Genomic DNA, 23,522 nt, shown 5'->3' on the forward strand with positions numbered 1-23,522 from the left:
GTGGGCTGCCGTCTTTGGGGTCGCACAGAGTCGGACACGACTAAAGCGACTTAGCAGCAGCAGCAGTATAAACATGTATGTGTTTATACATGTTTATATATACGTTATATGTGGACACTCCTGTTTATAGCAGCATTATTCACTACAGTCAAAAGGTAGAAACATCCCAAACGTGGATGAACAGAACAGATAAATAAAATGTGGCATGTAGGGGGAAGAGGAAATGAGGAGTTACTGTTTAATGGGTAGAATCTCAGTTGGGATGGCAAAATCATTGTGGATATAAATAATGGTGATGATTACAAAACAATGTGAATGTACTCAGTGCCACTAACTTGTACACCTAAAAATGGTTAAAGTGGTAAATTTTATGTGTTTTATATATATATTGCCACAAAAAAGAAAAAAAGCTACCAAAAAAAATTTTTAAAAGACTGGTTCTTTGAAAAACACAACCAAAAAACAAGCCCCAAGCTAGACAAGAAAGAATACAAATCACTACATAGCAATGAAAAGGGTGATCACTTATCATCACAAATCCTATAAACATTAAAAGAATATTATGAAAAATGTCATGCCAATAAATTTGACAACTTGAATGAAATGGACAAGTTTCTTAGAAAATACAACTTGCCAAAATTGACATAAGCAAAAGCAGAAAACCTGAAAATCCCTGTGCTCTATTAAAGAACCTGATATTGTTGCTAAAAACCTTCCCCAAAAGGAAACTCCAGGCCTAGATAATCTCACTGGTGAATTACATCAAATATTGAAGGATGAATCAACATTAATTCTAAACAACTTTAACAAAGAATGTATACGGATGTACAGCAATGAAAAGATACTCAACATTATTAGTCACTAGGGAAATGCAAGGTAAAAATCTCAATAAGATATCACCACACCCATGCAGCATAAGTTTATTTATGTTAAATATATGCTTAAGTAATGTAGTATAAGTTTATGCTATCTTTTACCTACTGACAGTAGACTTTTATAACTTAAAATATTTCTAGACTTTACCAATATAGCATAAGTTAATTTATGTTAAATGTATGTTAAGTATATGGAGTTTTAATACAAATTGGTTTAAACTGTTAATTACTATAAAAGTAACAATAAACCACTCCACTGTTAAATTCTAACCTTGATCAAAATGAATGCCTGATTTTTAAGACCACCCTTATTCACATTGTCCATTTACTTATCCATTTACTTATACTAGTTCACATTAACCTTCCAATGTCATCAATGAACATTTTACACAGTACCTTTCTGTGGTATTCCATAGCATCCCGTTCACCTTGATTGAAAGCAACACATCTCTTACGCTTCTAAAGAATAAATTACAGGGAAAAAATTTTGTGGCCATCCATCACAATATTGATACTTTGAAATATATTAATATTTCTTTTTTATTTATCACATTTTCCATATTGTCTGTCTCATTCTTTAAGAGGTAATAATTAACTACTGAGGTCGAAATAAGTGCAAAGAGTATGAACTAGGGAGGTAAGCTTTTCAAATAATAATAATCATTATTACTATTACTACAAACTTAATGGGTGATAAAAGGCCACCAAGGCCTCATCTGGTATTAGAAAGAACTAGAACGATATAGTAAAATATAGTACTGACATCCATGGACACAAGGAAACTGTGATACTGTAATAAAGAGTCACCAGTGTCATCTATCAGTTGATATATGGGGTAATTATTCTGAACTTTCTTAATTTCTACACCAAAAAAAAATCTGCAATGTACTTTTAATAGATCTTTATGCGTAATCTGAAGATTGGGTACAAATAAGATACATCTGTTCTACATCTAACAACTCCATAGCAAAGAACATGTGAGTACAGTACACAGCAGGGACTTTCCACTTTTTGTTGCTCTCAGTGCCTATATGGTTGCAAACTCCTAGCAGGCTAACAACAAAAGTTTGCTGGCTGAATAAATAAATGGAATCTCCATTACTTTCCTTATTATACTCCTCAACATGCTTTCTTATTTGGTATCTTTTTTCCCCACTCAATAAGATCCAAAAAGCAGATTATATTTATCTTGTTTCCTCATTCTGTTTGCAACAGCACATAGAAACATTTATTGGTTGAATAATGAATGTAACTCCTATCTCTAACAGAAAAACAATGTTAATATAATCGATCTGAAATGTACTTGGTATAATCATCTCTTAATTCTTCAAGTATGTAAAAAGTATTAAAGCATAATTAATTTGACCCTAATGGCATTCTCAAAACTTCTGATAACCCCAATGTGTATACAAATATATATACTTTAAGAATATATACATTCTCCATAGTAAGTTTCTAATTTTATTACTAGAAATCTTTCAAAAACATTACCCTTCTTCCAAACATTTATTATACAAGTTTATCCCCAAAGGAAAAATCTCTAAAATTCCCCCCAAATCTATACACCACTTTAGAATTTTATAGAGAACAAAATATGTTTTTGAGCAAAAATATATGTAAAAACATGCAATTAATACAGAAACCTAAGCAGACAGGTTTTTCTTTTATTGTGTAGCTTTGTTTGTTAATTTACAGAGCATTCACATTTGAGTCAACTTTGCTTACTTTTGAAATACACAAATTTGGTTTTTTAAAAATGGTAGAATGTTAGCAAAAAATTACAATTACTCTGGATATGCTAAAGTATCACTGATTTGTTGACTATTCTTTAGAATCAGTAAATCACAAGATATTTGAGACACTGGAATAATACATTTGTGTTCTCTGTAGAAAAATAAAAATTTCTTAAGACTTATTACCTTGCCATTAATAGAAACGGAGATTTCTTTCTTAACATCATTTACTAGATCTTCCTTTTCATTACTTTCTTGGCACTCTTTGTGAATAGCGGAAGTTATATAAGGTTTGCTGACATCAAACAGTTCAGATCGAAATACGTATTTCTGTATGAACATTTCACAATTTCCTCTATCATCATTCTCTGGCTTACTGGTGGAAGCAACAAATGTAGCAGAGGCTCCAAAAGAGGACACAGAATCCATGTGAAGAGAATCAGGGTGAACAGAAGAAGTAGGCTGGCTTTTACTACAACAAGGCTCATGATGCTGGTGAAGTTCATAGCTTATATTGTTAATGAAAGCGAGGTGATCCAGCAGCCATCCTGGTGATAGCTCATGCACCACAGACATTCTCTTCCTTTAAAGCAAACAAACACCTCTTGGAATTAGAGACTACAAGTAAAACCCTAGTTTGACTAGAAGCAAAACTTCTCTGAAAAATTCTTAAATGTCCTGTTTTTCAATAAAAATATACTTCATACACACGTAGATTTTAGGTGCAAGTATATAAACTTGAATGTATACAGAAGCGAATTTAAAATTTTTGAGTTGTTAATATGTACAGTAGGACTAAGAAAAACTAAAATAAAACATTGCAATGAAACATTAAAACAATATAAACTTTTTTTAATATTTATTTTTTAATTGAAGGATAATTAGTTTACAGAATTTTGCTGTTTTCTGTCAAACCTCAACATGAATCAGCCATAAATATACATATATCCCCTCCCTTTTGAACCTCCCTCCCATTTCCCTCTCCATCCCACCCCTCTAGGTTGATACAGAGCCCCTGCTTGAGTTTCCTGAGACATACAGCAAATTCCCATTGGTTATCTATTTTACATATGGTAATGTAAGTTTGCATGTTACTCTCTCCATACATCTCACCCTCTCCTCCCTTCTCCCCATGTCCATAAGTCTATTCTCAGTCTAAAATAATGTAAACTTTTAATTTCAGGGTTGATAATTCAAAAATTTCAGCCAACTTGACCAAAGAAGGTGAAAACCTGACCTTATTTCTGGAATCCCAATGAGATCCTCCTGTTTCTGGAGCCTCCATACAACCTCCTGCTTGGCACTTGGCTCTAGCCAGTAGGTCTCCAGCCTACCAGTCACGAACACACTGAATCCTAAAATGGTGAGTGTCCTGTCAAACCAAAGAATACTGCATTACCTATGAGAATTCAGCCTTTTAAATGACATAAGCCTAGAGAAGGCCACAGAATTTCCATAGGAGCGGTTAGGGTGCCAGCTCATTTTTAAACCACACTTACTACAGTAAGCCCCTCCAGCACGACTGCTTTACTAATCACTGCTACCAATGAATGCAGAAAGAGCAAAAACAGAGCAAAATGCAATTTTAACAGCACATTAGAAGCACTAACCCCTAGCAAAACCGTAAGGGAAAGAGTCCAGATCTGCAATTGGTTCTGAGCAGTCCTCTTCTGGCAACTAGGTTTTTCAGGACTTATCTTTTCCTAAAAGACAGATTTTAGAGAATTCCCTGGCAGTCCAGTGATTAGGACTCTGGGCTTTCACAGAGTCTGGATTCCAGGTTCTGGGTTCCAATCCCAGTCAGGGAACTAACATCCCATAGGTCAAATGGTACAGCCAAAAAAAAAAGACCCAAAAATGTGTTTAGTTCCAGATTTTGCTTACTAAATGTTGTGTAGTGGAGAACTTAAAAGGGGATATAGAATAAGAAATAAAACAAGAAATACATTAAGCAGTTCACAGCACAGTTAATAACAGTAGCAATGTATATAGATTCAAATTTCTAGCACCATTTGCATTAGCATTATGACCATGGACCAGTCATTTGATTTCACTGAGCTTTGATTTAATCATTTTAGGACATCTTAGGGGGCAGTTTAGAGAATTAAATGAGGTAACTAACATTAAGTGTTGTGCTCGTGTTTCACACAAAGCAATCACTCAAATAAATACTACTGGTGATGGTAATTCTGTTATTGGTCCTCCCTTTAGAATCATCAGGCTTCCCAGTTGGCTCAGTGGTAAAGAATCCGTCTGTCAAAGTAGGAGACACAGGAGATGGGGATTTGATCCCTGGATCAGAAAGATGCCCTGGAGGAAGAAATGGCAACCCACTCCAGTATTCTTGCCTGGAAAATCCCATGAGCAGAGGAGCCTTGCAGGCTACAGCCCATGGGGTCTCAAAAGTCGGAGGCAACTGAGCATCAGAGTTATCACTTGTGAAGAGGTCCAAAAACGGAGAGTGCAAGCTAGAAGTGTAGAGGGGAAGGCTGAAACTCACACAGGAAAGGTGACTTGCCCTAAAGTATGTGTGGTGACCCAAGGAGGAAAGAGCAGATAAAACCAAGGAGGGTCTTGGAATGCAAGAACAGAAACACCAGACCCTTATGGTCCCTCTCCACGTTGTAACTATTAATGGAACAGTATAACCTGCCTCCCCTCCTACCCCGCAGGGAGAAGGTATTTGCCCTACTCTTCCCCCACCCAGTATACATGCCTCATCCAATCAGCAAATGACTCATAAGACCCCTATTCCACTCCTTGTACCCTGGGTATAAAAGTGGACTAAGGACCCCTGTTCAACGTCGGTTCTCCCTTGAGCTGGCCCGCTATTCTAACAGCGTCTCCCATTCTAAGAAACTTTATTTCCCTCTCATTCTGTCTCATGTCTGGAAGTTCTTTTCCAACTCGCACCCGGACCACGACAGTGTGTACAACTCGTTGATGGCACAACTGCTACAAGACCCAGGTATCCAGTCCTGGAGCTCTGGGCTCCCCTCTCACCCACACCACTCTCCAGGTTTGGGGGCTGTGTTTGCCTCTGAGTTCAAACTCAGGGAAGCAGGTGATGTCCTGTTTTAGCAAAGTAGCTTACTGGGCTTCCCTGCTAGCTCAGTCCGTAAAGAATCTGCCTACTATGTAGGAGACCTGGGCACAATCTCCAGATCTCCTGGAGAAGGAATTGGCAACCCACTCCAGTATTCTTGCCTGGGAAATCCCATGGACAGAGGAGCCTGGTGGGCTACAGTCCATGGGGTCGAAAGAGTCGACACGACTTTGCGACTAAACCACCACCACCAACTTACTTTGCTCAGTGGAATTCTCCTACTTCTAGGCTTCGCACAGGAACTCCAGCTTCCCGCAGGCCACCGCTAGAGGACCTGGGACCCCTCAGAGCACTCGAGTTCTCGGCGCGACCCTGAGGCCGACTGCGCCCATACTCCGCCGTCACTAGCGCCCACCTCGCCGCCTTCTCAGACTTGCTTCATGAAACAGCACGCGTCTAACCCAGGACAAAGAGGGGTAAAAAAAAATCCTCTTCTAAGAGTCGACGGGAGCGGCCATGTTGCTGTACGGAAAAAATAAAAAAAAACCGCGTTTCCAGACCTGAGCGCTCTGCTCGCTACTCAGTGACGTACAGCGCTCCTGCATTCACCGCTAAATTCAAAGGTCGGACCTGTCTTTGCAGAGGACGCTTACAGTGGCCAGGAAAACCAGTGCAGCCGGTGAGGTGGCGGCGCGCCAGCAACACTCAAAACTTCCGGCTTCGAGGAGCGGCGCGCGAGAGTTGAGTACGAGAGTTGCGCACGAAAATTGCGCACGCGCGCGCACGTCCTGCGCGATGACGTACACGCCGGCGGAGATTTTAAAATTCGAAAGGCGGCGGCGGGTGGAAGGAGTTTGTGTTTTGGCGGCTGCTGTCCTGTTCAGCGGGCAGTTGCAGGGTTTACAGCAATTCGGTCCTTGGATCGTCTCGGGAAGCTGGAAGAAAGGTAACTAATGATTTTGGGTTAATTTTGCTCCGGACAGCTGGAGGGAGAACGCCAGGTCGCCGGGTTAGATTCACAAGCCCCGGGAGGCGACGTTTGGGTGTTTGTTGTTGTAACCGACCTCTCGAGCCAGTAGGTACGAGGCGCTCGTTTCCCGTAGTCCAATAAATTTCTTATGGCAGTGATTTTCCGAAGGAGAAGGGGAGGGCCAAGCGGACACTGATGGGAAGAAGAGGGCCTGGAGAGAGGAAAAAGGGAAGAATTGGTGAGACCACACAGAGGAAGACAAGATGAGGAACTGTTTGGCGTTTTTGCGTTTGAGCTATTAGTATAGCATCCCGATTGCCGTGTACGGAGTACATCCAAAAGTATTAATCTCAGATTCTGAGAGTACATTTTAAGTGGAGATTGGGAGGGAACATATAGATGAGAGTGGAATAGTTTGATACAGAAGCGTATACTGAAGAAGAAATGGGTGTCCACACAAAGAAGGAAAGGGTATTATCAGTTTCAAAGACAAAGGAGAACTCAGAGAAAAGGATAACTACAGATGTCCATTGTCCTGGAAACCAGGGCAGGACCTGGAAAGGTGAGGAGTACAGTGTCTAATGCCTCAAAGACAAGATACTGTTGCAGAGAAAAGCCAATTCTGACTCTAGTTAGAACTGTTTCTTTGACTTGTTTTCTGTTACTTTTGCTGTTGTAATCATTCATAATGGCCAACCTCAGAGAATCCTGCCCCTCTGCCTGACTGTTAAACTAAAGTGCCTTTGTTCAGAACCCTGTCCACCTGTAGATAACAGGAAGGAAGAAATTAACACATCCCCTGCCTAAGGCTTGCCATTCTAAGAGATATTTTCAAGATTAATGGCCATTTTACTTTATTTCCTCACCTCCCTGGCATCTCTGATCTATAAAAGAACCTGGCATTTCAGTTAGTTCTTCCAACACCGTGTCTCAGATTAATTGGCCTGCCCTGCAGCGAGCAGAGTGAGGTTGGACTCAGTAACAATAGGATCTGAAGATTTGTAAGTGAAAGATAACCCAGGAGGTGGGGAGGGAGTGAGATGTGAATGTAGTCTGAAGAACTGGAAGTGGCCTGTAGACCAGATAATTTATCCTTGATAAAAGGGAGATTGAAGCAAGAGGGCCAGTAATTGAAGAATATAAATGAGAAAGAGAAGGTTAAAGGCAGAGCTAGAGAGGATGGACATTAGGAAAAGAAAACAGGATGGTTTCCTTTGGTTTCCTCTGAGACCAAAGGAAACATCAGAGGTAGTTGTTGTCAGGTGGCATCTGACTTCCTATCAAAATAGGCACAGCCAACAGTGGTGATGTGGTCTGAGTTAGGATTCAGGGTTTTAACTACCATAAATTCCCATGTGAAGAGGAATTATACCTTATTCACCTTTCTATTGTTTGCACTGCTTTGCACACTCCCTTGTACATGGTAGGCAGTTAGTAAGTATTTTTGTGTGTTGAATATTTTTAAAGGAAATCAAATAGATAAATATCCCCTGTAAATGAGGACTTCACCTTACATGAACAAGATAACCCAGGAAGGAACAATGAAACTTGGCTGCCTTTCTGTTTGAGGATGAAGATAATAGTTGATATTTAATGTACCATCTACATCTGGAAAGACTTGTTTAATACCAGATTCATGAATGCAGGTCATAAGCATGAAACGCAGTTCAGTTTCCACCGGTGGTGCTGGCCGCCTCTCTATGCAGGAATTAAGATCCCAGGACTTAAATAAACCAGGTCTCCATACCCCTCAAACGTGAGTACCTCATGCCTTATTGTCTTTGGCAGAGAAATCTGTAAAGGTGGTTAATGCAAAGATGTAGTGTGAGTAATACTGTTATGAATCTTGTCTGTTCTCAGCAGTACCTGATTTGGAGTCAGTGAAGGCTGAGAGTGGGCCTGTTACTCCGTGTTGTATCTTATCTCATTTGATACTTAAATCTCAGAAGCCACATCCTTTGTAAGCAATCCCTAAAGGACTGCTAATTCCCCTTCGGTGCTCTTTCCTTCTTATTTTCCTGCTTTCCTCAGAGCTGCTTGTTTGAGCAGGTCCTGTGCAATAACTTTCAGTTTACTGCGGTTTATTCAACTAGCACAGTTCTCAATCAAAACCATTACTTGCTCTGACAATTAACCGCAGTTAGGAGCCACCTATCGGAGAAGGCAATGGCACCCCACTCCAGTACTCTTGCCTGGAAAATCCCATGGATGGAGGAGCCTGGTAGGCTACAGTCCATGGGGTCGCTAAGAGTCGGACACGACTGAGCGACTTCACTTTCACTTTTCCCTTTCATGCACTGGAGAAGGAAATGGCAACCCACTCCAGTATTCTTGCCTGGAGAATCCCAGGGATGGCAGAGCCTGGTGGGCTGCCGTCTATGGGGTCGCACTGAGTCGGAAACGACTGAAGCGACTTAGCAGCAGTAGCAGCAGCAAGAGCCACCTATAGAATACCGCTTCTCTGAACTATTTCCTGGAGATTCATTGGTGTCCAAAAAAGGTGTCCAGAAGAACCTGCTATCGCTGTATTCAATATCCTGTAATAATGTATAATAATTGTAATAGAAAAAAATCTGGAAAAGTATATGCGTGTGTGTATATATATGTATATAAGTAAAGTGAAGTCGCTCAGTCATGTCCGACTCTTTGCGACCCCATGGACTGTAGCCCAGCAGGCTCCTCCGTCCATGGGATTCTCCAGGCAAGAATACTGGAGTGGGTTGCCATTTCCTTCTCCAGGAGATCTTCCCGACCCAGGGATTGAACCCAGGTCTCCCGCATTGGAGGCAGACGCTTTAACCTCTGAGCCACCAGGGAAGCCATATATGTATATACATGCAAGATATTACAGGAATCCCAGCGAACTTTTTGGCCAACCCTATATAATAAACACTCAGTTTGGTGTATACCTGTAACATCATAAATCAACTATACTTCAATTTTTTTTTTTTAGGTTTTCAATAAAAAATCAATTGGGGGGGAGAACTTTCAATCATAAACTAATTTTTCCTTATGAATGATTTTCTTAAAATTAAGAGAAGGCTATTTGTAATCTATATGAGTTGTATCAATCCTATATTACCAAGGTACAAGTTACATGCTAACTGCTCTTAAATTACTTAGGTTTACATTGTATGAGCCTCTGCTACTTTTAGAAATTTGAAATATTTATACATTTTTTTCTTTTGAAATCAGAAAATTTTTTTGTACTTTTGCACATTACTACGGCAAAAGATTTGTGCCTTAAATTGTGTCAGAAGCTAAAAGACTGCTTTTGTCAATGTTTTTGGTCAGTAACTGACATAATGTATGTTCTTAAGTGTAGCCACATTCTAATAAAGAGTAAGCCTCAAAAGAACAAAATTTAAGTGAGACTATCAGTCTATGATTGAAAATACCTATTTTTAAATTATTCATTTTCCTTTGAAGTTGTTATCCATAAATGTACATATTTTAAGATAATTAAAATAACACTGTAGATATGGGTTTTTTCCTACTTTCTTCTTAACACTTTAGTTAAGCAGATATATATCGTATTGTAAGCCTATCCCATTTATAACAGCTGTAATTGCTGCTGAAAATTTTCATGCTTTTGAATTATTTTTGTAGGGAATGGGTAACGTATTTCCAAAAGTCTCTTGAACTAATCATTCATTTGAAGAGTTTGTTTTTCTCCTTTTCTTAAAGCAAAGAGAGATCAACCTTTGGAAAACTGAATACAAACAGACCCACATCTGAAAGAAAAACCTCTGTATTTGGTAAAAGGTAATGATATTTTTTATTAATTCTAATGGAAAAGATTCTTGTAGCCATACATTGAGTTAAATGCTCAAAGTACAAAAAATTAGATATCATGGTCCCTTTCAAGAGAAAGTTGTAATCTTGTTTTCCTCTGTTTTAAATGGTTAAATTGCTTACATTTGCCTTAGATAATGCTGAAAGATATATCAAAACATTCAGACCACTGTTTCATTGTTACAAGTGAATACTTGATGGAAAATTCTTCACATAGCTTTTAGACACTCTGGAATCAGAGCATTTTAACATTAGGAATCATCATCTAGTCCAACAGACTAGTCACAGACTTTTTTATACTCTTAAATATTATCAAACCAGTCAATCCTAAAGGAAATCAATGCTGAATATTCATTGGTAGGACTGGTGCTGAAGCTCCAATGCTTTGGCCACTTGATGCAAAGAGCTGACTCATTGGGAAAGACCCTGATGCTGGGAAAGATTGAGGTCAGGAAGAGAAGGGGATGACAGAGGATGAGATGGTTGGAAGGCATCACCGACTCAATGGACATGAATTTGAACATACTCTGAAAGAAAGTGAAGGACAGGGAATCCTGACATGCTACAGTCCATGGAGTCACAAAGAGCCAGATATGACTTAGCGACTGAACAACAACAAAAACAAATATTATGGACTCTTATTTTATGGGCTATATCTTTAGATATTAACTATATTAGAAATTAAAAGTGAGGGGAAAATTTTTAATATTTATTAATTCAATTTAAAATAACAATAACCCATTGCATGTTAACATAAATAACATGCTTTTATTTTTTAAAACATTTTTTAAAAACAAAAGTATTTCAGTAAGAAGGGTGACATTGTTTTACGTTTTTGCAGTCTCTTAATGTCTGGCTTCATAGAAGGTAGCTAGATTCTCATCTGTTTCTGAATTCAGTCTGCTGCGGTATCTGACATCATGTAGCTAGCCTTTGGAAAATTCCACTGTACACTCAGGAGAGAGAATGAGGACAAAACGGGTGAGAAAGAACTTTAATTTTATTGTGAAAGGAATTTTGACTTCTCAGATCCCCTAGATCACACTTTGAGAACCACGGTCTAGAGTAGATCAGAGGTTGTCTGGAGTGAGGTAAGAATTGACTGTTCAGAGGGATGAGACTTTGGGATGATGGAAATGTTTAATCTTGATCATGGTAGAATTTTCACAGGTGTGTACTTTGTCAAACCTCATCAAACTGTATGCTTTAAGCAGGTGCATTTTATTCTAAGCAAATTATACCTCAATAAGTTAATTTTTTTAAATTCCCAACTCCAAAACAAAATTTTTTTTTAATCTCACCAAAACTTAAAATATAACTTTAAGACAGGTGTTTATTTAACTATTTTGAAAATATTTACAGATGACATATTTGTTACCTTATGAGAAATCTTTGTCATAAACCCAGGTTAAACTGTCTCTGGTGTTCATTCTAGCTGAAAAATCTTAAGGAATTTTTATAATGTAACTTTCATCTCAGAGCTGAACTTCAGAGATAATTGGGATAATGATGATAAAATCTAATATTTGCTGAGCATTTTTGGAAGCCAGAAGAGTGCTATTTTATGTCTCTTCTATTCAATCCTCAGAACTGCTCTATGTGTAGATAGTTATTGTCTTCATTTTATCAATAAGGAAATTGAAGTACTGAGACGTTAAGTAATTTACCCAAAGTCATACAACCGGTAACAGAGATAGCATTTTTAACCACAGACTGGTTCTTGATCCTACGCTTTTAAACTATAAGTTGAATAATACAGAATTTTGATTGGTTAGGAAATACTTTTAAAATTTCAAAAGCTATTAGTGTTTTTGAAAAGCTACTAGTGTTTTGTATAGAATAAGAGCTGAGTCTATACATGTATTCCTTGGTAAAAAAAAATATATACATATTGAAGATTAACTACTAGCAGTACGAAGAAGAGTGGTTCTCAAGTTAGCAAATTCTCAGGGGCACAATTAGCTAGTCAGCAGCAGTGAAAAAGGGCCCAAGCCAAAGAACTTTTAGAGCCTGGGCAGAAGAGAACTTGAAAGCAGCAAGCACACTTGCAGGGAGAAACTCTGTTTTGATGAACAGAGTTGAGATATTAGAGCAATGTTCACTGTAACTCAGCTCTGTGAAGTCTGTCCAATAAAGAAAAGTATTGTTCCAAGTACATTTAATAAACTACAGTAGTTAGGTAAGTTGGGCCACAAAGATTAGCAAAAGGAATCATTATAAAGGTTTAAACAAATGAGGTTTTGTTTGAGGGGACAGCACTTAGAATGGAGCATATATGCTTTAGCTATTAATGACTAAAAAGTAGTAACACATATATTTATGGTAAATCACAGTCAGATACATAATATCGCATGACAATAACATTCATGAAAAAAAGCACTCGCAATCTATTTCAACATCTCAAAGGTAATTTTCTCACAATAAATAATGGCAAATAAAGAGATTGAAAGTAAAGGAGCAGTCACGAAGGGGTGAGTAGGATGTTGAAAGGATCTGGGTTGTTGAAGAGACCTGGAAAACAGTTGGTGCGGAGAACCTGCTGGACTCAGAACACACATTTTTAGAGGATAACGTGTGTGTTAGTGATGCAAACCACCAGAAGAGTATTTCTTCCCATCTGATTTTATACTTTAATCTTCGTTATTTTCTCTTTTTTTTCTCTGCTTTGAATAAGAGAAATCTGTTTAAATAAAAACTGAAGAATTGAATTTTAATGTTTGATACTTATGTTAAAGTATAAAATCATGGGACTTCCCTGGTGATCCAGGGGCTAAGACTTCAATGCAGGTGGCGCAACACAAGTTCCATCCCTGGTCAGGGAATTAGATCCTACATGCTGCAACTAAGACCCAGCGTGGCCAAATGAATAAATACGTAAGATCACCTTGAAATAATTTAGGCTTCACCACAGAAGGAAATCATTTTGACTGATTTTGTTTGCAGAACTAGTGGACATGGATCCCGGAATAGTCAGTTTGGTATATTTTCCACTTCTGAAAAAATCAAGGACCCAAGACCACTTAATGACAAGGCATTCATTCAGCAATGTATTCGACAGCTCTGTGAGGTATTTTATATTCTTTAATATTGTAAACTGTGAGTGTTCTCTTTAAGTACTTTTCAATAATTTTCCTATTGTGAAACAGTTGACATTTCATAAAAATTATTGTAGTTTCTTTCAGAAAACGGTTATGCATACAGTGTATCCATGAAATCGCTACAAGCTCCTTCTGTTAAAGACTTCCTGAAGATCTTCACTTTTCTTTATGGCTTCCTCTGCCCTTCATATGAACTGCCTGACACAAAGTTTGAAGAAGAGGTTCCGAGAATCTTTAGAGATCTTGGGTTTGTATGTTATATTTCTCTTTAGCCTAGAGAGATTATTGGAACACAGAGAAGAATGAAACTCAATAAGTGTGTAAAGACTTTGAGTTAGAGAAGTAGTATATTTTAAGATGGCCCCTGTGGGTCACGTATGCAAGATCAATTGAAAAGGCAAAAAAAAAAACACAACTATTTGGGGATTATTACTGAAGTACAGATGATAGATCATAAAGCCCTCAACTACTCACGTGACAAGGAATAGATAGGATGGACTAGATACTGCCGATTTTATAGATCAGAAAAGACAGGCGTCAAAGCCTGGTGAAAATGAAGTGAGAGAAGAGTCTAGAAAAGCCTGCATAGGATAAACACAGAGATGGATTTGAGGAGGAGAAGTACATACATGGGTTTTATTTAGGGTACATTGCATTTGAGGGAACAAATAATCTTTCAGAAGAGAAGTCCAGCCTATTCGTTGTAAGTCAAGTTTTGCAACTTAGGGGATACATGTACAAAGTAATCGTCAAAAAAATACACAAAATCATTTGAGAGTAAGATGACAGAGGAGATAATCTCAACAAGTATTTTGCTTCTAAACAAGTCAAGACTGTTGGTATATACTTGGAATTTTTTTAATGTAACTTCTTGCTTAATTTAGCCATTATTTTTATGAAAATTAACATGCTAGCTTATTTTTTCTAATTTTTCATAGGTATCCTTTTGCATTATCAAAAAGCTCCATGTATACAGTGGGGGCCCCTCACACGTGGCCTCACATTGTGGCAGCCTTGGTTTGGCTAATAGACTGCATCAAGGTATTTGATTTCTCATTTTAAATATATACGTAAGAAAGATTTATCCCCCCTCCTCAGAATATTTCTTTTTCTCTCCCAATCTTGCTTTTACCAATTAGCTCCAAGTCTGAGTCAGTTTTCAGAGCATGTTTGGTTTTATGTTCTTCAAAATGTTACTACATGAGCCCACAGAAGAGGAAGGGAAATATTCCAAAGGCAAGGAGATCATTTGTTTTCATGAGTTTTTACAGCTGGAAACAAACAAACCCCCCCAAAATTCAAACAAACAACAACGACAAAAAATAAACCACAGCAAAATAATGTCAGTAGGAACTTCCCCCGAACATTTATCTCAGATTCCTCTGAGTCCTTTTCTCTTCTCATATTTTATAATATTGAGGAGTGGTGGTTTGTTAGTAAATGACACCTTTACATAAGAGAAGTTTACTCAAGTCCATATTTCTAGTTTATATGATTTCAAATTGAAATTTTTTCAACCAAATCTTCTCAGTTCAGAATTTTCAGTTCTTATAGTAAGAGTCTTTTCTCTAGTTCTGGAGATCTGTTTGTGCCTGCATAAGGCTCACCTTGAACTTTGCAGAGTAGTAAGAGCTCTCACAAGGACCTTTGACATGGCAACAGAGACTGTCTTTATCTACCCTGATGACAGGTAGGAGATTCTGTTTTTCAGCTTGGGCTCTGCCCTGCGTGTCTTTCAGTCTTAATTAAATCTGATTGTCACATGAGGCTTGTCAAGTGAAGGAGATAAAGGATGAGTTGACAGAGCTTGCCTGCGTCCACTCTAGATACACAAAAGGGATTATGAGTGCCTTTGGAGCAGGAAAGGAGAGGATAGGACAAGCAACTGTAGACTCAGGACAGTATCCCCACTCCGCAATCCTGTAAATGAGTGCTAGGCTAAGAAAATTTATTGTTCTTTCATACTCCATTTTTTTAGAGCTCAGTGTTGATTATACTAGATATACATTGTATCTTTAGATTTTATAGCAAATTCTTTTTAATTTTCTTTTATTTTTAAAACAAGTTATAAAACAGATGTTCTGAAGTGGAATTTCTGTGCCTTAAAAACATTTAGGCATTTTCCTTCTGGCTTGTTAATTATAAACATCTGAATGTTTTGCTATAACTTATTATTGCTATCACTTTCAGCTTAAATATTTGTTTAAATGAAGACTTTATATTGTAAAATTCAGCCTAAAGTACATTCTTAAACATTCTGAAGGAGTCAGTGGATAACATTTGAGCACCAAAATTAAGTTCATTTAAGAGAAATAATTATTACTGTCTTTAGCTTTTGTGGCAGTTCTGTTTTCAATTCTCAGAATTATGTTAAAATGTGTAGCAATACATATGTTCTCAATGGGCTACTAACAGTGTAAAAGATCAGCATATTTTTCTCTATTGTTCAATCAGTCAGTCGTATCCAACTCTTTTGCAACCCCACGGACTCCTCTTCTCATGGGATTTCCCAGGCAAGAATACTAGAGTAGGTTGCCATTCCATCCTCCAGGAAATCTTCCCAACCCAGGGATTGCACCTAGGTCTCCTGCATTGGCAGGCGGGTTCTTTACGACTGAACCACCAGGAAAGCATATTTTTCTTTGTAGAATAGAACTAAATATGGATCCCATCCTTTTTTAATCCTAAGGGACTTAGTTATTAAACTCAAAAGGATTATATTTGAAGGTTTAGAAGAAGAACCTCTCAAGAGACTTTATCATTCAATAATGTAAATGCTTCTAAAAATGACACTGAAAACAAGTTTCACAAAACTTGAAAAATGTGTTTTTCTCATAAAGTTAATCAATTTAATATGTTGTTTGTATACTGAACAGTTACATAATGCCATGAAAGAAAGCTCACCTTTATTTGATGATGGACAGCCTTGGGGCGAAGAAACTGAAGATGGAATTATGCATAATAAGGTACCTTACTTTACCATAAACATTAGTCATCTGATATTATTAACTATGTGTGTCATTATTGAAATTAACATAGTCTTTTGTAGAACTTGCCTTTTTGCTTCCTGAAAATCTAAAATTGATTTTTGGAAATACCAGTCAATGGATTTACTCTTGGATTCACACTATAATTTCCTAAAAATAAATAAGCACAGAAATTTGAAAATGTTAAGTAAAAAAGACAAGGCAATTAGAATTAAAACATAACATGTTATTGTTTATGTGTAGATATAATATTTCTTTTTCTCCCCTGTCTTTTAGAATGAAGATAATCAATACTGGCATCATTATTCTAATATATTTTGTCGACACAAAGCATAAAAGATTGGGTCTTAAAATAGATGGCATGTGGGTTTTTTGCTTGTTTTGTTTTGACCTTTTTACTAGGCGTAGTTGCTACTTCCAAAAGTGACTGAATAGTCTAAATTGGTTCCCAGACTGTCCTTTAAGGACGGAGCCTAAACTATGTAACTAACTCTGCCCTATTTCCTGAAACACACAAATTTATGTCCCCAAATGGAGCAAATACCCACTCCAAGGAATAAATTTATAGTATTGAGATTGAACATCAGTTTCTCCTAGCATATATAAAAGACCAATCACTATGTGGGTCCCTAAGATGAAAAATAAACATTCTGTGTTCTAATTCTGTTCTTCACATTCTGGAACATTTGTCATAAAAAGAAAACGGAAATAGCCTCAACCTCATCTTTTATTACTACCTAGGGAATGGTTCAAATTCAAACGTAAATTTACTGACTGCCATGGTAGTGTTGCCTAGTTGTTTTTTTTTTTTTAAACTTAATACTTCATCAGTGATCCGTGCTTTAAGCAGCTAAAAAGCCTCTGATCCTCTTGAGAGAATTCTCCTCCCATGTTGCAATATGTGTGCTAGACTAAATTTATTATACCTCAGTTTTTACCCAAATAAAATTATAATACCTACTAAATTAATTAAATATTAATTTCTTGATAGTCATCCTAAAGGTTAAACCAGTCAAAGTTATTCCTGCTATCTTAGCTGTTATTTCAGATAACAATAAATATAGAGAAGCACTTTGGAAATTATAAAGTACTATTTTTAATTTAATTTTAAATTTAAAATTAATTTCAAATTTAAAAGAATTACCAAAATACCCAACTTCACCAGGTTTTGAGTCTCAGCTTTGTGGATCTAGAGACTCATTTTTTTTTTTTTAACTTTCAAAATCAAAATCAACCAAGCTTAAGAAAACTGATTCACTCTTACCAAATTCACATCCGAAGAGGAATGAAAATCTATTTGCTCCCCCCCCAGTGATCCATCTTTCCAGTTACAGGAATACTCATGCCACCTATTCAGGGTACCCCTTCCGTATCAACCAAGTAATGAGACAGTTGCTTAGTAAGCAGAGCATCAGGGCAAAGGGAATTGGTTTGTCTTAAGGGATGCTGACTTCATCTGACTGTGGAAAATTCTTATCAGCTCTCCTTGCCTCCTAACAAGGATACATCCTCAGTGACCAGAACACCTCAGAACTGCAAAATGGAGTGTTACTTTCCCTTGGATAAATATCGAGTGCTAATATTCTACTGTTCAGATCTCCACTAACCATGCCATTTTTTTAACCTGATGTTACAGTGTAAATTATAGCCTTTATTAATTATGTTCTGGCTTTCATGACCAAATCTTGTCAGATTAATTGGATTTAAATAATCAGCAGTTCATTTAAAATTTTCATAGGTTAGATTATCCCCAAAGATGCTTATGTTTGCATTAATAAGCTTCATCATCTCACCTTCTCAAAACCCTTCTCTGAAGATACGGGCTTTTGTGGGTTTTTTTTTTTTTACCATTTACTAAATAACACCTTTATTCAAATTTAAGTGTTCTTTTAATCCTCGTATTCACTTTAGAAATAGCAGACTGAGTAAATCTGTGCAGCATAATTAATGATATTCCCTAAGTTTGTGTCTCATTTACATGTAACCATTTGGTATTCCTGACTTTCATTATTTTAATGAATATTTAAATTTTCACTTAGAAAAGTGAAACAAACTTACTAGAGATTCACGACTGAGTTTTTAAATCTGCTTCACCCAATCAGCTGTTTTTGGACTACACCATAAAATGCTATGAAAGTTTCATGACTGGTGCCGACAGCTTTGATGAGATGAATACAGAGCTGCAGTCCAAGCTGAGTAAGTGCTTTTGCTCCTAGTATGCTGGTGTGTAGCTTATCTTACTATGCCGAATGTTTATATGAGCTCCTCACTTTGAATGCATTTAGATGCCTCCTGATTTTTATTAGAACTGCTTCTTTGGTGGAGAGAAATAAAGGTTAAGCAGAAAAAGTACTAGTGTTGGTGTCAGACCTGAGGCCTAACCCCTTACTGGCTTTGTGCATTAACAAGCTACTCAACCTATCTAACAGTTTGACCATGTATATAAAATGTCAAAGACACCACCAAGAGCACAGAGGATAATCGGCAAACATCCCTCTCAGGGATCACATCCCTGGGATGTCCTTGCTTTATTATTTTAGTAAGTAAAGTACCAGTTAGTGAAAAGATCTATGGTCTCCCATAATTCATGTCAGAAAGTTAAGGGGCCATTGTATTTCCAAAGAAAGAAATTATTTTTCCACTCAACTATGATCTAGTGACATTCAGAACTTACTAACTTTTAAAAAATGTTCCAGAGGTATTTTACATCGTTTTTCTTTTTTTATAATATTCATATATAAAATGCCAGAGTGGTAGGTAAAATAGATAATTTTAAGATATGTAAAGCTATCCTGCAAAGACTATAGAATCATTCAGAATAGGAGGATACCCTGCCACTCTCAGCACAAGAAATGAAAGCATTCTCTTGTGTATCCGTGGGATATACCTTCCTGAAGAATAGTGAGGCCGGTTTCAGCGTGTCCACGTGAGAAAGGGGACGAGCAGAGGATATGATGTTGGGCTTCTTTTTAAAGAGGAAAATTCATAGTAATCTAAAACCAAAAGCACTAGTGACATTCCCTGGTATTTCAGTTACAATTAAGCATATAAATTATATTCATTTATTCAAACTATTTATTATATACATACTGTGTGCCACCCACCATGTCGGCACCAGGGATAGAATAATGAGTGAGAGAACTCTCTGCCTTCGTGAGCTTACTTTCTATTAGACAAAGATTATAATCAAATGAACAGTAAGTCAGATGGTGGTAAATGCTACAGAGGAAAATGAAGCAGGGCTGGGAGGCAGAGTGCCATGGACCACAGGGAGGGATTGCAGTTTTACAGATGGTAGGAGGTCCTTCACTGAGAGAGTTTCAAGTAGAGACTAGAGGAAGTGAGGGAGAGAGCAATGGTAAAAACCTGGGGAAGAGTTTTCTAGGCAGATCTGAAACCTTATGAAATTTTGGGATTTTTTTCTCCAGAGGATTTATTTAACGTAGATGCTTCCAAGCTGGAATCATTAGCAGCAAAAAACAGAGCATTGAATGAACAAATTGCAAGATTGGAGCAAGAAAGAGAAAAAGAACCGGTTAGTAAACATGCTTATCTTCAATAGGCTTACACACTTACTGACACTTGGATTTCCATGGAGAAAACTAGCTGTTTCTTTATATAGAGGAAAAAAAATTGTTTTAATGCATTAGCAAAATAAGCTTGTTAAAAATTTTTTTATATAGGCCACAACTCCTAATGAAAACATGTTTGGTCTCCCTAGAGCTTTGTTTTCCCTTGTGATCTATCGGTCTTGGACTAACGGTGTTCAGAATATGATGAAAGAATCTTATCTGCTTGCATCAGACCAAAAGGATCTTTAGAACAAGGTCCCCATGTTACATACCTCATGGGAGCACCAACAAGAGGCCCTGAGCTTTGTAGTCAGTGGAAAGAGAATGATAATCAACGAGTTTGTGTAATATATTGTATCCTGAGGGCTTTCTAAAAGCTAGATGATAATGTCCAGATATCTAATGTTATTTTGTGTATTATGATACTGAAATGGTCTATAAAATAACAGAATTTTAAATGTTTGTGCTTTTTCAATCTGACCCTTGACTTTTTCTATCCCAAATTGGCTTCTGAAAAGTACTCCTCTCAATTGGGTAATAACAGTAAACTCCCCTTTTAGTTCTTTTTGACTCCCTCTAAAAACAAAAAGAAAACTCTAATTTACCTATCTTTAAGATGAATTTGAATATTGCTTTACTTTCAAGTAAAGTATGGAATGATTATTGACAAGAATAACTAATTTCATATTCTTTTTCTTTTAAAGAATCGTCTAGAGTCATTGAGAAAACTGAAAACTTCTTTACAAGCAGATGTTCAGAAATATCAGGCATATATGAGCAATTTGGAGTCTCATTCAGCCATTCTTGACCAGAAATTGAATGGTCTCGATGAAGAAATTTCTAGAGTAGGTAAGCACAACTAGTGCTGAAAGTTCATTTAGGCTGGGGTGGGAGCACACATGGGACTTAGCACATATAGAGCCATCTTTGTCATCTGTATCTTTTTGCCTCTTAATGGTAAATGTTGGTAGCAGGCCACCAAGTTTTTAGTGACTTCTATATTTGTTTCCTGAGGTTGCTGTAACAAATTACCACAAACTTGGTAAAACAGTGGAAATTTATCCACTCACAAAAGGCTAGATAGAGGCTGGAAATTGGCAGGACCACACCTTCTCTGAAGACCCTATGGGAGAGCCCATTCCTTGCCTTTTGCAGCTGCTGGAGTCTGATGGCGTTCCTGAGATTGTGGCCACACCACTCCAGTCTCTGCCTCCATCCACACACCCTTCTCTGTGTGCATGTCTCTCTTCTGACTGTGTTAATTTCTCTCTGTCTGTCTTTTCAGAACATTTATGACCTTTAGGACCCACCTTGATAATCCAGGATAATAATCTTACTGCAAAATACTTAATCACATCTGTGAAGACTCCTTGTCCAAATAAAGTATTGTTTACAAATTCCAGGGTCTGGGACTTCACATCTTTGGGTGACCATGATTCAACCTACTATACCTTCTAACATGTTTTCAGATACCTGACTTTTTGAAGCCAAGAGGGACCTAACCTAAGAACACATGCTGTCTGAACATAAACATATCTCCAATTCCACCTTGTAATTAATATGCCAGGTTTTTAAATCTTTGCTAGCCTCAGTCTGCTATATTTGCCTTATCCTCTATCACTATCACTACCTCCTAGGCTACTCTGCAGCTTAACCTGATTGAAAATAACATGAAAAGATGCTATAAAAGCCCAACTAAAGAAAGTTTGTTTATATCTTGTGTGCTCCTAACCTTGGTTTCATAAACATATGGATCTTAATCATAAAACTGAAAATACTGTGGCCCATGAATTGCTTCTATGGGATGGCACAGAAGTGGTGCCAAAAGTAACACAAAGAAAGATATTTACACATCACAGAGCCATTGGCTGGCAGTTTACAAAATAAATAGCTATGTGGACCTACTATACTATTTTCCCAGGTCTCGGCCTACTTTGATTTTATTCTTTTAAGGGTTTTACAGCTGTGTCTGTCTCATGTAGGAATTATGTAGATACTCCTTAGGATATTTGATTTAACTCTTATTCTTTGGAATATCAATCATCTGTCATATCAAGGACAGTAATTATCTGGAGTATTTGCTGAATTGATTTATTTTTTTCTAAGTAAGTCTGATTACATATATTAGCTTTGCTCTACATCAACTCATTAAATAGTTCACACTTGACCACTAATATTTGTTCTCCATAATGACGAGGAAGTTTAGACATCTTAATCAACTAGAATTGAAGGAACTTAATTTATTTCTTTTGCAATGCAGAACTAGAATGTGAAACAATGAAACAAGAGAATTCTCGACTACAGAATATTGTTGACAACCAGAAGTATTCGGTTGCAGACATTGAGAGAATAAATCATGAAAGAAATGAATTGCAGCAGACCATTAATAAATTAACCAAGGACCTAGAGGCTGAACAGCAACAGTTGTGGAATGAGGAGCTGAAATATGCCCGAGGCAAAGAGGCGGTATGTCTTACCATTCCCAGAGCAGCACCTCATCAGAACTTACCTTTGTAAAGGTCCATCCCAATTTAAAAGAACTGAGTGGGTAGAATAAATTGGCTCAAGAGGTAAAATTTTTCAGCATTGACATTTTACTAAAAACATACTCATCCCTTCATATCAATTCAGTAATAGCCCAATTTCTCAGTCATACTTAAGATGGCCTGTATTTTCCAATAGTGAACCAAGAAATGAACAAAAAGTCTCTAAGGCCGTGGAAATAGTTTTCATAAGTCCCAGGCCTTTTATTCTAGAAGTGGACGTGAGTCACTTCTTCATTTATGTCCTCACTGCTCAGACATGTGTTTAACATCTGCTGTGTACCACTCACTATGTCGGGTGCAGAGGGAGAATAAAAAGACAGACATTTAAGAAACTGCCATTCTAGTTGACATTTCTCTACCATGAGATCAGACCTCCACTGCATACTGAGGAAGCCTATAGTACACATGACCAAGAGTTTGGTGAGCATAGTGTAGGTTGATAGATGGCGGTGGTTTTCAGAAAGGCTTCCTTGCAGACGTAAGACCTGAGCTGAATTGGGAATGTGAGGAGGGAGGATTAGCCTGGCCAGGTTGGGGAGCCAGGAAGTGATGTGTGTGGAGAAGTTAGGGAGAAAGTAGCGCCAGGCACTCTGCTGTCCTGAGCTTTCCATGTGGCTAGAGCCTAACAGCAAGGGATGCAGCATGTGCAGAAGATGAGACTCAAGGATAAGAAAGACCAAATGGTGAACATCCTTTTCACGTTTAGAAGCTCAGACTTGATCCTGAAAGCTCTGGGAAGCAGACCATTAATACATTAAATACATATAAGATCACATTTCAGAAAGATCTCATTTTTGATAATGTGAAAAATGAATAGAAGGAAGCAAAGCAGTCAAATAAGGATCTGTGGGAAGTAATTGGTAGAAATTACAGGCTGAAGTTTAGATAATGCTAGTGGAG

General features: G+C 37.4%; 2 protein-coding genes across 19 annotated transcripts in view; one reads left to right on the plus strand and one right to left on the minus strand.

Annotated features, from left to right (window-relative positions):
- The window catches only part of METTL4 (methyltransferase 4, N6-adenosine), a 334,285-nt gene extending 327,909 nt beyond the window's left edge, over window positions 1-6,376 (minus strand). For 8 of the 12 annotated variants that reach the window (XR_014074590.1, XR_014074586.1, XR_014074585.1 and 5 more), the window contains exons 1-4: window positions 5,914-6,376; window positions 3,846-3,980; window positions 2,795-3,191; window positions 1,272-1,334 (exon numbers count right to left, since the gene is read on the minus strand). Coding sequence is in view for 6 of the 12 variants with exons in the window: in XM_081561886.1 (XP_081418012.1) it covers window positions 1,272-1,334; window positions 2,795-3,184 (453 nt within the window). In the remaining 6 variants the exon portion in view is untranslated. The remainder of the gene's footprint in view (window positions 1-1,271; window positions 1,335-2,794; window positions 3,192-3,845; window positions 3,981-5,913) is intronic. The other 4 variants (XR_014074589.1, XM_081561889.1, XM_081561884.1 and 1 more) reach the window with 1 other exon arrangement.
- Window positions 6,377-6,502: 126 nt separating this feature from the next.
- The window catches only part of NDC80 (NDC80 kinetochore complex component), a 34,850-nt gene continuing 17,830 nt past the window's right edge, over window positions 6,503-23,522 (plus strand). The window contains exons 1-12 of one of the 7 annotated variants that reach the window (XM_081561879.1): window positions 6,503-6,600; window positions 8,092-8,380; window positions 10,312-10,389; window positions 11,261-11,400; window positions 13,363-13,486; window positions 13,592-13,764; window positions 14,456-14,558; window positions 16,394-16,483; window positions 18,607-18,700; window positions 19,933-20,039; window positions 20,781-20,925; window positions 22,337-22,542. In XM_081561879.1, the coding sequence (XP_081418005.1) occupies window positions 13,628-13,764; window positions 14,456-14,558; window positions 16,394-16,483; window positions 18,607-18,700; window positions 19,933-20,039; window positions 20,781-20,925; window positions 22,337-22,542 (882 nt within the window). In that variant the 5' untranslated portion in view covers window positions 6,503-6,600; window positions 8,092-8,380; window positions 10,312-10,389; ... (1 more) ...; window positions 13,363-13,486; window positions 13,592-13,627. Of the gene's footprint in view, window positions 6,601-8,091; window positions 8,381-10,311; window positions 10,390-11,260; window positions 11,401-13,362; window positions 13,487-13,591; window positions 13,765-14,455; window positions 14,559-16,393; window positions 16,484-18,606; window positions 18,701-19,932; window positions 20,040-20,780; window positions 20,926-22,336; window positions 22,543-23,522 lie in introns of those variants that run through there. The other 6 variants (XM_081561880.1, XM_081561876.1, XM_081561877.1 and 3 more) reach the window with 6 other exon arrangements.

The sequence above is a fragment of the Giraffa tippelskirchi genome, chromosome 14 (assembly GCF_054371585.1).
Source record: "Giraffa tippelskirchi isolate mGirTip1 chromosome 14, T2T-mGirTip1v1.2.pri, whole genome shotgun sequence".
In the NCBI taxonomy this organism is placed as follows: Eukaryota; Metazoa; Chordata; class Mammalia; order Artiodactyla; family Giraffidae; genus Giraffa; species Giraffa tippelskirchi.